The sequence below is a fragment of the Festucalex cinctus genome, chromosome 1, assembly GCF_051991245.1.
Source record: "Festucalex cinctus isolate MCC-2025b chromosome 1, RoL_Fcin_1.0, whole genome shotgun sequence".
Taxonomy (NCBI): Eukaryota; Metazoa; Chordata; class Actinopteri; order Syngnathiformes; family Syngnathidae; genus Festucalex; species Festucalex cinctus.
The window spans coordinates 8666292-8679146 of NC_135411.1; the positions used below are offsets into that span (position 1 = coordinate 8666292).

The 12855-nt window shown below is 40.2% G+C and overlaps 1 protein-coding gene across 1 annotated transcript in view; it reads left to right on the top strand.

Moving 5' to 3' along the window:
- The first annotated feature begins 4434 nt into the window (after nt 1–4434).
- The window catches only part of eif2b3 (eukaryotic translation initiation factor 2B, subunit 3 gamma), a 39249-nt gene continuing 30828 nt past the window's right edge, over nt 4435–12855 (top strand). Inside the window, exons 1-3 of the mRNA XM_077514807.1 lie at nt 4435–4773; nt 5217–5382; nt 8706–8863. Coding sequence (XP_077370933.1) covers nt 5235–5382; nt 8706–8863 — 306 coding nt within the window. The 5' untranslated portion in view covers nt 4435–4773; nt 5217–5234. The remainder of the gene's footprint in view (nt 4774–5216; nt 5383–8705; nt 8864–12855) is intronic.

Genomic DNA, 12855 nt, shown 5'->3' on the forward strand with positions numbered 1-12855 from the left:
TCTTTTTCAGAGTAATTTTTTTGGGACCTCTGAACTCCAATTGACCTGTTGCAGACCACTGACCTGTATATATGACTGGCTAGCCAGGTGCAAGCTGTTGAAGTCACAGGGCAGCCATTTTGTTACTCCCACCTCGCGAGCAGACTAAACTGTACGGGATACATACAGATGAGATATATACAGCTCGTAGGCAGTTAGTCTAAGGCTGGAGGTTTGTTTTTATTTCTTGTTAAAAGAAAAAAAACAAAAAAACAAAAAACAGTGACCACCCCGGCACAAAACCCCCACCTCGCCTCCGGCCTTAGAGTAACGGCCTATAAGCTGTATATGTCTCATCTGTACGTATACCGGATAGTTTATACAGTAGACTGCTTGCGACATGGGAGTAACAAGATGGCCGCCCTGTGACTTCAATGGCTTGCACTGGCATGTATGGGCTATCGGCTATCCAGTCATATATAGAGTAGGGATGTCACGATAATGGCAATATCGTGATATTGTGATATTAAAACTGCCACAATATCGTCGTCGTCATGTTCACAATATTTAAAAGGAACGCATCTGTTAAAAAAGTCAAGCTTATATCCATTTGTGCAATTCTAGCAACCTCTAGTGGCTAGTTTATTAGTGCAGTTTAATTTTAGGGATGTTTTGGCCTTCTATGTTTAAAATGTATGCTAATTGTCAGATGAAGGGGAACCGAATTTGCTTGTGAAGCGATCAATGTATGCTTGCATTAACAAGTAAGTGCTTCAATATTGTTATTAGAGATTGTAGGTGGTTTATATTGCTGTTATGTACAAAAGCACAATATTCCGCTTTTTTTTTAGTATGATCTATCTTTTACAATATTGTGATCTTTTTTTTAAATATCGCCAACGCCCCCACAATATCATGATCATTATCGTATCGTGACCTTCATATTGTGATAATATCGTATCGTGATGTCTGGATATCGTTACATCTCTCATATACAGGTCAGTGGTCTGCAACAGGTCACTTGGAGTGCAACAGGTCACTTGGAGTTCAGAGGTAAAAAAATAAAAATAATTACTCTGAAAAACAGAAGTTGGTGTTCTTTTTTTTGGATTTTTTTTTTCTGTTTTTTGGATTTTTTTTTTCTGTTTTTCTGAATAATAATTTCCCTCGTTTTTCTGAGTATTTTTTTTCAGTTTTTCCGAATATATTAATTTTATTTTTTTCCCTGTTTTTTGGAATAATTTTTTTATGACAGAAAAAAACTATTCAGTAAAACAGAAAAAAAAACTATTCAGAAAAACTGAAAAAAATACTCAAAAAACAAAGCTCCCCCCCAAAAATTGTCAGAAAAACAGGAGTTGTTTTTTTTCCCCCCAAGTGAACGCTTCCGTATAAAACAAACAAAAGGACACAATTCTTAAGGGTTGTAAAGCAAGTGAGAGTTTCAAAGTCATTCAAGACGTGTCATTTCAAATGAACAGACCTCTCGAAAGGAATGTCGTTTTACACTACATAAATGTGTCTTAGTGCTTTTGGCCAAGAGCGCGGTGAGACATCTTTATCTTTGGATTTTATGTGCGCGTGTTAATCTCTGACATTGGATTTTAAACGGGCCTTTTTTGGTTTCCACGGCAGCGGTGTGTGCGGAGCCGCCACGTTAAAACTGGCGAGCGCAGACCGCAACATACAGAATATGTACAAAACACATACATGCAAATATGCGTGAGGCCACATTTGGACGCGTTGGGTAATGTCAAACCGCACGCACTAGTCGCCTCAGCTCTGCACTGCGTCTGGGTGGTCCGTGCTGAAAATGTTTATGATCTAAAGTGAGCTAATCCAACTGGCTTGTTTCGCTGAATTGAGAATGATTTACAGGATGCTGCGGCAGAGGAGGAGCCCCGAGGAAATCTTTAAGGCTCCATTTCAAGTCTTTCTGGGTCCAGACGTGCACACTTGTCTTCCCCCTCCTCACCGTTTCTCATTGCAATGTGTTTTTGTATTTCTGTCCGGTGCTTGGACGGCCCTCTTTAACTGACAAATTAGCTGCACTCTGACAGCAGGCACAAAGCTCTTTTTTCCCCCCCCTCATGGAAAAGGGAAATCTTCATCATGATATCAATCATGTCTTTCATGCACTTTGCACTTCCAATAGCACTGCCTGTTGAAAGCAGATTTTCTTGAATCCAGGATTTGAGGTCCAAAGGTCCATCAATCTTTTTTCTATATCGCTTATCCAACAGGGTAGTGTTAATTTCATCAACGAAAACTAAACAAAAATAATTTCGTCAATGCACATTTTTCACCAGACTAAACTGGGTGAGACTAAAACCTTTATTAATAAACAATAACTGGGACTAAATCAGTATGCATTTTCATCGACTAATGAAGGCCAACGGCTATAACGTTCCAACAGTAATGTTAAATTGACCGCTAACTAATGCTAGCTAACTCACTAGCTTAGCATGGAGCCATAGTAGCCACTTGTTGATATACTGTAATTGTGTGTCAAAAGTTGTTTTACATAAAAGTGATTCGAGAAAATTGTATTGTGAAATAGTTTTAGATCCGAAATGATCAACATATCTGCTAACAAAAAATATACAGAGGTCAAATGATTGTCCTGTCTAAAATGAGACTAAAACTTTAATAGGTTTTGTTGACTAAAATTAGATGAATACAATGATGTTTTCTTGGACTAAAAATAGACTAAATAAGAACAGGATGGGGTGGACTAACTATGATTAAAAAAAAAACTAAAAAGCGTGATTGAAACTGGACTAAAACTGAGACTTAGATTGGTTGCCAGTCAATCACAGATCACTTAGTAAAGAGACAAATCAAACCATCCCCACTCACATCATTCAAATGTCAACCCACGCTTCTTGCACTGAAGTCAAGCCGAGTGTACCACTACGCTATCGGTGATCCTGGTCCGAGGCTACCAAGGACTATTTGGGTCACACGTTAAAGACACAGTGTGTAATAAGTGACCACTAGGTGTCACTATAGCACACTACGGTGGCTCAGAGAGACCTTACTTAGCAAGCCTACCACCTCGGCGAACAATTACGACTTGGAGCCGGTGTGAAGCCTGACGAGCGACATTGAAAAACCGAGCGAGACGGATTTAGCTGGACAAGTTAACAAGAACGGCTAGCAGGAGTTCGTCTGAGCCATAGGCTGGAGTGGCTAGTAACAAGAGTGGGAGAAGCTAGTAAAAAAAAAAAAAAAAAAAAAAAAAAAAAAAAGTAAAAACTTCTGAGAGCAAAGCAGAAGGTGACAAGCGACGGAAGCCCGAATCACGGGACTCAGTGACCACCACCTGCAGGCCCCAGCTGTGGAAGGTAAGCAGCGGTCGACCCATTGGGTACGACACTCGATGAAAGCGCCACCCGGGCAAAGTGGCATCCGTTGGAGAAAGATGGCGGTGAAATATGGCAGCCTCTAGTAAGATGAGACTACAGCCATGTAAAATATTTTGTGATTAGTAGACTTACTTATATTAAATATATATATATCACACTGACTGTATTTTTAAGTATGTTAATGGCAAAAATATAACAGTTATGTTAGCGTTCAGCACCTAATCAGTTACTTACATGGTATAGTAGTGCATACAACTGATTTAGGGTTGGACCCAGAATTTAAAGAAACATCCATCCATCCACCTTCTACCGCTTATCCGAGGACGGGTCGTGGAGGCAGCAGCTCGAGGAGGGACCCAGCCTTCCCTCTCCACAGCCACTTCAACCGGCTGATCCCAAGGCGTTCCCAGGCTAGCCGAGGCCAGTTTCATTATGGTGCATTGTGGGACTTGTAGTAAGAACGTTGTAATCGCTGGACAATTATATCATTGTTTCATATAAATTGCATATGACTTTACTATATCCCCCCCCTATAATTTTATGTATGTATTCTGGCATTGGTGGAGTCTAGTTTATGTGTACCTCATTCCTCCCTTTCGAGCAGCGGCGGGCAGTCAGTCAAGCTCATCTCCTGGCCAGAGCAAACACAACCAAAAGCCGCATTCCCCGAGCTCAATTTGCTGTTACGTCTCTCTCAGCTCTGTGAAATGGGAGTTGTCAAGCTTGAAGTCAGTAGGAGTTGTTGGGTGGCTCGTGGCTGCTAATCTCTTCTCGCCACTTTGTATTAAAAAGTAAAGAATGAGAGCGGGGGAGAATCCCATAACGGTGAAGTAAATCAGAAAAGCATTCATACATATCGTATTTGTTTCAATATATATATATTTTAACATGGTAATAATAATGATTAGATCTCATCATCTCAATTAATTTTAATTATTGTATGTTATTTATAAATTACATTTCCATAATCACAACAACTAAAGGATTGTGTTTTAAAAAAAAACGAAATAATTTATTACGTCACTCTACAATAAATATAGTACTGTACTGTACATTTATAATTGTGTAGCGTTCTTTTCATTCTGGGAACTATTTTGTCCCTGGAATTGTTTCCCAGTCGGACATGTTACGGTGGAACCACCCTCACAGCACACATTCAGCACAAGATTTTCATTTCGCCTCCTTGTAACCATACGGCAGTCGGTTAAACTCTCTCCGTTGTTGGTTTTATCAGAGGAGTTTTAAAGTCGTTCGCTGTCGAGTCCCAACACTTCGTCACCCGTCGACTAAGCAGCAGTCTTGTATATTTACAGTATGCTACGTGCTAACTGTTGTTAGCCGGATGCTAACAACTCTGACAGCAGCCCATTCACTTTACATGTGTCGACCGGCAAGAGCTCACTCGGGATAAAGCAGTCACTGAGAGGTAAACTTTTATAGACATTTCGTGTCATTCAACTGTTTTGTCTTGTTGACACGTTAATGTGCTCAGCATTCTGTCAGGAGTTTGATGATACACAAATGTACAACCCTTTCTTACGTTTCGTCATTCACCTGACACTTTGCTTCTCTGGTTCTCTCATATAATGACGTTTTATAAACATGTATTTGAAATACCTTGTTGTCCCTGTTGTGCTGACTCCCTCCGCTCTAAAGAGTCTCAAAGGCTTAATATGACAATATCTTGAGATGCTAGACATTGAGAGCTAGATATTATATATAGGGCAGTACAGTGGATTACAGTATGTGGTTAACAGTAACACGTCCGTCTACCAGTCAATGTCCTGGATGATTGTTGTGCTATTTTGCTGTATTAGTGGCAGCAAAAATGAGTGTAATGTGATTTATCTAAGTTGGTGTCTCTTGCAGTCATCCCTAGCAGACGTCATGGAGCTGCAGGCGGTGATGATGGCGGCCGGCGGGGGCTCACGCATGACCGACCTGACGTACAACACCCCAAAAGCGATGCTTCCGGTTGGCAACAGGCCCCTGATATGGTACCCTCTCAGCCTGCTGGAAAGGGTCGGCTTTGATGGTGAGAAGCAGGTCTTACGTCGTACGCTTGCTTGTGTTGCTATGATTTTATTTTGATCTTTGAGCATGTTAAGTTTAATATGCAATCCATTTCATTCAATTCAATGAGCTGAAACAAAAACATATTTTTTGTATTTTACATACATTCATCACTGTTGGTGGTTGGGCTGTGCGATCTGGACAAAATTTCATATCCCTATATTTTTGCCAGATATCTTGACAACAATATAATAATGACATTACAATGGGTTCAGTGAAAACTATTTTATTTTTGTTTTCAGAAAAACATAAAATATCACTTCAAAAGGATGTTTAAAGTGCATTTTTATTATTATTAGAACTTGCTGAAAGTCATCAACATTAACCAATTGGCAATAAGAAAACAGAATTAAACTCAATTTGTATTGCAACTGTGCTTTAGTACTAAAACAGGTATTTGCCATCCTGGAATAATTATTATGTAATCAAAACCATTGTACAGTTTAAAATAAACAAAAACAAACAAAAAAGCTATTTTTTTAACATTATATTCAAAATTGATAGATACTCTAAATCTTTATTCGCGAGGAATAGTGATCAGGCCGGCCGCTCTGTGAATGGCAAAAATTGTCATTATTGACACCTATTGAAATTAATTGGTGAAAAGAAAAGTATGCATTACATATTTTTTTTCCATCATCATCATGCATCAGATTTATATAGCACTTTCCTGGACATTCATAGACGCTTCACAATGGATACATTATTCACGTACTCACACATTCACACTCTGGTGGCGGTAAACTACATACGTAGCCACAGCTGCCCTGGAACAGACTGACGGAAGTGTAGCTGCCAGTGTGCACCAGCAAACATTCGCACCGTCCATACACCCGTGTAATTGACACTAAAGACAATGTTTGTGAGAAGTGTCTTGCCCAAGGACACAACCACGCGTGATTTTGGGAGAGCGGGAATCGAATAGCCAACCTTGCAGTTACTGGACGATTGGCTCTACCCCTGAGCCACGGCCGCCACAGTAATCAGCTGATTACTCCGTCATCAGTATATTTAAAAAAAAAAAAAGAAAAAAGAAAATTAATGTTATTTTTCTGCCAAAAATCTGTATCAGTGTCTGCATCGGCATCAGAAAATCCATATCGGTCAAGCCCTAGTAGGCAACAAGTGAGACAAGCACTCTGTATAATACAAACGTGCTATATTGACTTCACTGTTGCTGCATTCAACAGGAAATATAGACCTTATTAATGCAATGAGAATGAGTATCAAAATTCTATTTTTATCAGTCAATAAAATACTATAATGAAAAAAAAACAGTCATCATACATGTAGGCATTTTACATATTTAGGATGGTTTCGTTGACATTTAGCGCCCCCTTCTGTCATTGTCAGTCTACCATTTTTTTTCAAGCCGAACCAACCTGTAATCGCCGGTCCAACGTTATTTTACCCACGCTTCTGTTGTCACTTCGACACCGCTATTTTAGAACCGACCGACAAAGGTGGGCGTTCTGTCACTATCACTGGCTTCAGTAGTCCATGAAACACACGGCAGCTATATATATATATATATATATATATATTTTTTTTTTTTTTTTTTTTAAAGTTTCTCGCCATTCATCATTCGTCAGAAAAATGGGGGTTGGACTTCCCACCTCTGCATACCACCCAAATTAAGTTAACAATTGTACCTACACTTTTGGTAACAACACAGTGACAGTACATTCTTAACTATTAGAAAATATGCAAACATCCATCCATCCATCCATTTTCTTAACCGCTTACTCCTCACAAGGGTCACGGGGGTGCTGGAGCCTATCCCAGCTGGCTATAGGCAGTAGGCGGGATACACCCTGAACTGGTTGCCACAATCAACCGCACTCACAAGCACACCTAGGGACAGTTCAGAGCGCCCAATTAACCTGCCATGCATGTCTTTGGAATGTGAGAGGAGACTGGAGTACCCGGAGAAGACCCACGCAGGCACGGGGAGAACATGCAAACTCCACCCAGGAAGGCCGAAGCCTGGACTCGATCTTGCGTCTTCAGAACTGGGAGGTGGACGTGCTAACCACTCAGCCCCCATGCCGCCAGATGTAAACATACATATAGTTATAGACATTTCATCTCAATGGGCATATGATAGGATTGAAACGAATACAGTTAATTTTGAAAAATGTTATGTGCGCCATACATGCCGTTTACGTCCTGATAATAGAACGACCACAAGAGGGCGCCAGTGGCTGTATCGGCAGCCTTCGTGAGTACTCGATACCTTGAAATAAGGTCGGTATCAGACTGATGCTGACCTGGTTTCTGTACTGCTTCTTGTATAAATTGTTAGTAAGTAAGTAAATTGTCTCTGTCATGTCTGCTTCACCCCATGCTGTTTGCTACTTGGATAACCGAGCAGCGTATCACACAGCTTGTTTCATGGTATGGGGTTTACCATTATGCTCCGTTTCTGGCTATTTTGTCACCAGCTTGTCAGCACTTCCTCTGCCATTGTCAGGTGCTTGCACCCTGATTCCACTTAGACGGCAGCGTTTTGGCGTCTTGTCCTGCGACATACGGTCGGTCCAGAAACACTTGGCTTATAAAGGGATTTGTTGCAGTGTGCTGTTCTTGCCAATAAACAGGGCTGCTCATTGTAAAAAAAAAAAAAAAAAAAAAAAAAAAAAAGCCTGTTGCTCCTCACTGCCCTTAATAAAACTACATTTCAAATATAATCACCATGTGTGGCCAGCACTTTTTTTTATTTTTTACTATGTGCAGCCAGCGAGCCAAAGGCCTGCAATTTACTTTTACTAGGCTGACACAGTGAGTGAGCAAATGCATTACACAAACTGTTTTATACAGATAATGCAGCAATTCTTCTACTCATGAAAGAGGTCTGCTCATGTTATTATCTACTTGAACTGGCGCTTAATTTTGGTGGTCAAAATGTGTCATTGTCAAGGTGCCATCTAATGTGACGTTAGGAATCGTAAGAGCTGTTAGACTTCTGCGGCCAAGTAGTGCATTCTTGTGTGAGGACACAATTAATCAATAATCATTTCCAAACAATTCACTGATTAATCAATTAATCTATCTAGTGCCTTGCTATCGCTAGTAAAATCTTTAATGCACGGCAAATATGAGACGAAGGCACAGTTCAATAATATATGTGACATATATTTATTACTCTTTTTATAGGGACGGCAGATGTATAATATATAAGCAGCTGGATGGTTTAAGCATATAACACATGAACATGCCTATTTTGTCCAGGAAAACGTGTGACACAGTTATTTATCGCCGTCTGTGCCTTTGCTTTGTCTTCAGAGGTGATCGTGATCACCACCAAGGAGGTCCAGAAGATGATGAGCACAGACCTCAGGCTGAAGATGGACGTGAAGATGAAACTGGACTTCGTTTGCATCCCGGAAGATGAAGACATGGGCACGGCCGACGCTCTTCGACACATCCAGCCAAAGATCAAGGTGTGTCACATACGCAAACATTTAAACATATGACATTAGATTTTTTATTATTACATTATGTTTGGTAGTATACCTTATATTGCTGTCATACACCAATGCATGCATCAACACCAGTGTTGTTATGCACAATGATGTACAGTAAACTGAGGACCCCCATTATACACAGATTTATGCACATACTGACATGGTATCCCTGACTCCCAATCTCAGTTTCCACGCCACACCTCCACTTTATCCTGCCTGCCATCCCTTCATCCAATTCATCCAACTCTCATTAACTTCCGCTGCCGCTATCCTCACCATTTGCATTCCTTTAAATGTCCGGGCGGCAGGCGTGTCTTTTACTTTCGTTCCACAAGCTGGAGTAGTGTATCTGTCAATAAATTATTATGAAAAATACTCATTTTTCAACATTTATGAATCGTAATCTAATTGTCACGTGTCAAACCTCGATGAATCTAATAATCGATGTATTAGCACACCCCTAGTGTGAGTGGGTGAAGGTGAGGCGTTGTAAAGCGCTTTGGGCACCATATGGTGTAGTTAAAGCGCAGCAGTTCATTTACCGTTTTACCATTTAAGTTAGGTAGCGAACGTATTGGGCATGAATGATTTGCACCCTCTGCTGGTTTCTTCCAATTAGTCACAACCGCTCTCCCTTTTTTCCTGCCAAGATATTTTGTCTACACCACCTAATCCCACAGACACAAACATTAGATCAATCAAATTCTGTATGACTGACAAATTGTGTATCCAAGACTCAGTAACTGTCACACAGCTGTCTTAAGTTCTGCTCAGCCAATAAAGATGCGTTTTGACAGGTTGAATGTTTCCCCCCCCTCTGGCATTTGTGTGAAATCATCGCGCTTCTTATTATCCCGCCCCCCCCTCGCCCAAGAGTTCTTTATTTAACCCGTAGTGTAACCGCACACAAGCGTACTCCAAGCGTACTCTATGGGACAAGTTCCCTCACGCTCCCGTTGAGGATATTGGAGTCCGTAATCCTTTGAGCAGCCAGCTAGATTAGAGGCATTGAGTTACACACACTCTCACACTGGAGGGCGATGAGTGAGGGACCATAACCATGGCCTGCCAAATCCCAGCAGCGGAATCATTCAAACTGTCAGTCTGGTGCATGAATACAGAATAGACACACACACACACACGCTAGCCCATCTCTTTATACTAACAACCCTTCTCTGAGGGGATTTTGTGTTACCGATCAAACAAAATACTTAGAATCATCCATCCACACTCTCGGGGAGCAGAGAACTTCTGTTCCATGAAAAGAGAGATTACAAGCAGCACATTTTATTTTGTCTAGTGAAGACGCACAAAGGTGGATGCCTATGCCCGTTTGTTGCCAAAGTCTTTCACGTTAAGCCCAATGAGTGAAAGGTGTACTTAAAGTGCACCTTTTTTTTTAATCTTTGTATGCTCAAAGCCTCTTGGACGTTTTTATTACTTTTAATCACCTGGCAAGACCTGAGTGAGTATCCAGGCTGACTCAGCTTCTGGTCTGCAAATGTTTGTCGACATTCAAGCCACACGACAAAAGATACAGAGAGAGACGTTGAGTTGAGATGGAGAATGGTGTGTGAATGTCTGATTAATGAGTATGATTGTCCCGAACACACCTTAAAAGGATTTTTTTCTAGAATAAACAGAATATAATTGGGTCACTTTTCAGTTCTTATGTGTGACGGTTCCTTCAAGGTGGAGGTTGTTATATTCAATAGCACAATGCAGTAAGATCAAATAAAATATTTTCATCTATTAAAACATTGGCAAAAATCTGCATTCTCTTGGCTTTGTCGTTCAATTCACAAATGTTTGATTTTCTATGGTCAAATAGAAAGTTTTTATAAAAAAAAATTTTTATTTTTTTTTTGTATTTACTATTTCATACTGTTACTAGGTGTCACATGTAGGTATGTAACACATAATACTAAAAAAAATACCGCAAGGATGAAGAAAGAAAGAAAGACCCTTTACTTATAAGGTACGCTGACCGCACGTGCTGTTTTGACCGAAACAGTCCCGTTTTTGAGTCTTGGGTCCTCCATCCCGGCAAAGTTATTCAGGTCCCGTTTATTAGCCATGTGTATCATGCAGCAATTCATACGATAAACCCATTTCAAAGGGAATTCAACTGTTAAATTCCTTCCTATTTACTTCCAAAATTCCTGTTTGCCTTCTCGTTCACATCTAATTGTTACTAGGCAGAACTAGAACTACTTCCTGCTTCTGTGTCTAAGAATCATGGGAAATGTAGTCCTACTGCTGCGGTCGCTGGTGGTCAGAGCCAATGCAGTGCTGAGCTTTTCTGGCGGCATGTTTCCAATACGGGACTGGCGTGAGGTAAACAACACCTCCGTTCGGAACACGAAGATGAAGATTGACTATAGATTACATTTAATGAAAATGTATTGTTGTATTTGATTTTCAGCTAGATTGTAGCGTCCCGGTTTCAATTTTGAAAATCTGGTCTCCCTACCTACCTTTTAAGGAAACATTATGACAGTAAAAAAAAAAAAAAAAGCGGGTAGCATCCTGAAGAAGCAGTCTTGTATTTCTTTTTAATCACTTTATTTTGTAGCGAACATCCAATATATTCCTGCAGTACTTGCATGTATCAGCCAGGCTCTACAGTATTTTTCCTCTTATATTTTCTTATTGTTTTCTTATTTAAGAATATTTAATATATAATAAGAATATTTCTTATTCTTCATATTTTCTTATCTTATATATATTTTTTTATTTTTGATCTACTGTATGTACTGTTACTCCACTACACAGTGACCCATTGTGTATTTGATTACAAACAATAAATAAAAAAAAGTTTACTTTTGTAGCCGTGGACCTCTGCTGTATTGTTTAGTTGTAGTTTTAATGTTAAAACAGTTGTTACAAGAAAGGTTTCCTTTGCCATCTAAAATGAATGTTAATGTACGTTAATATCTAAAAATAACACTTAATTGTTTGATCTGTCGTTGTACCAGTTGCAGCGGTTTGGGGCTTAAAGGTCTGATCTCTCTGAATTCTTGTTGTCCTCCAGTATTATACAGTTCAAATTCACCAGCAAGAATACAGCGTCAAAATCCGGGAACCACAGCTTGCAGTTTTTGTCCTGTAAGAAAGGCTTTCAGGGAGGAAACTTTTAAAAAAAGAAGATACAAAATAAATATGTGACTGCATGTGTGGCAGCATGTGTGTGGTCCTGACCTGTCCAGAGATCCTGGCTGTTGAAAGGCCAGAGTGTCTCTGTCTCTCCAGCTGACTCCAATCCGCCGTCGCCTGTGAGTGTCCGTGTGTGTGTGTTCTGTCTCCGAGCATGTGTACCAGCCTTCGTGTGTGCGTGTGTGTGTGTGCCTTAAGACAAAGTGGAGAGTTGAAAGGTCTTTGGGTCGCCGTGTCAGTAGATCTCCAGCAGACCCCCGCAGCCTTGCAGTGGCAGCTTCCTGTCGCCAAGTCCAGACCAGGCTATATGCTATTTGTTGCCACCGGGTCAACTACGTGACCTTTGAACTCAATCATACGCTCCCCTCACAGTGCACATTATGACCAAATTCATGTTCGATTTATGATTTTTTTTTTTTTTTTATCACTCCGCCACCATCTAGAGCCATTTGATGTCATTGATTGTGATTGATCCCCCCCCAATTCAGGTGGCAGCAAACACCCCTTTAAGACACGCATACACTAAAATAGTCACTTTGATCTTGTCTCAATGCATTGTAATTGTACTTTGTAAAGATTGTTGTAATTTTTTTTTTACATTGTCTTTACTATATTTATGTACCGGTATATACAAAAAAACATGAAAGTTGTTTATTCAAGGGCTGAAACAGAACTCGTTTACTCCCACATGTTATCAAAGAAAAACTTTGATATGACAGAGGCTGTGATCATTGACGAAAATAGATACAGTACAATGCTTCCATCTGCTGTCCATAGGTTAGAGTGGTTTAGATTCCACAACCCATTGACCA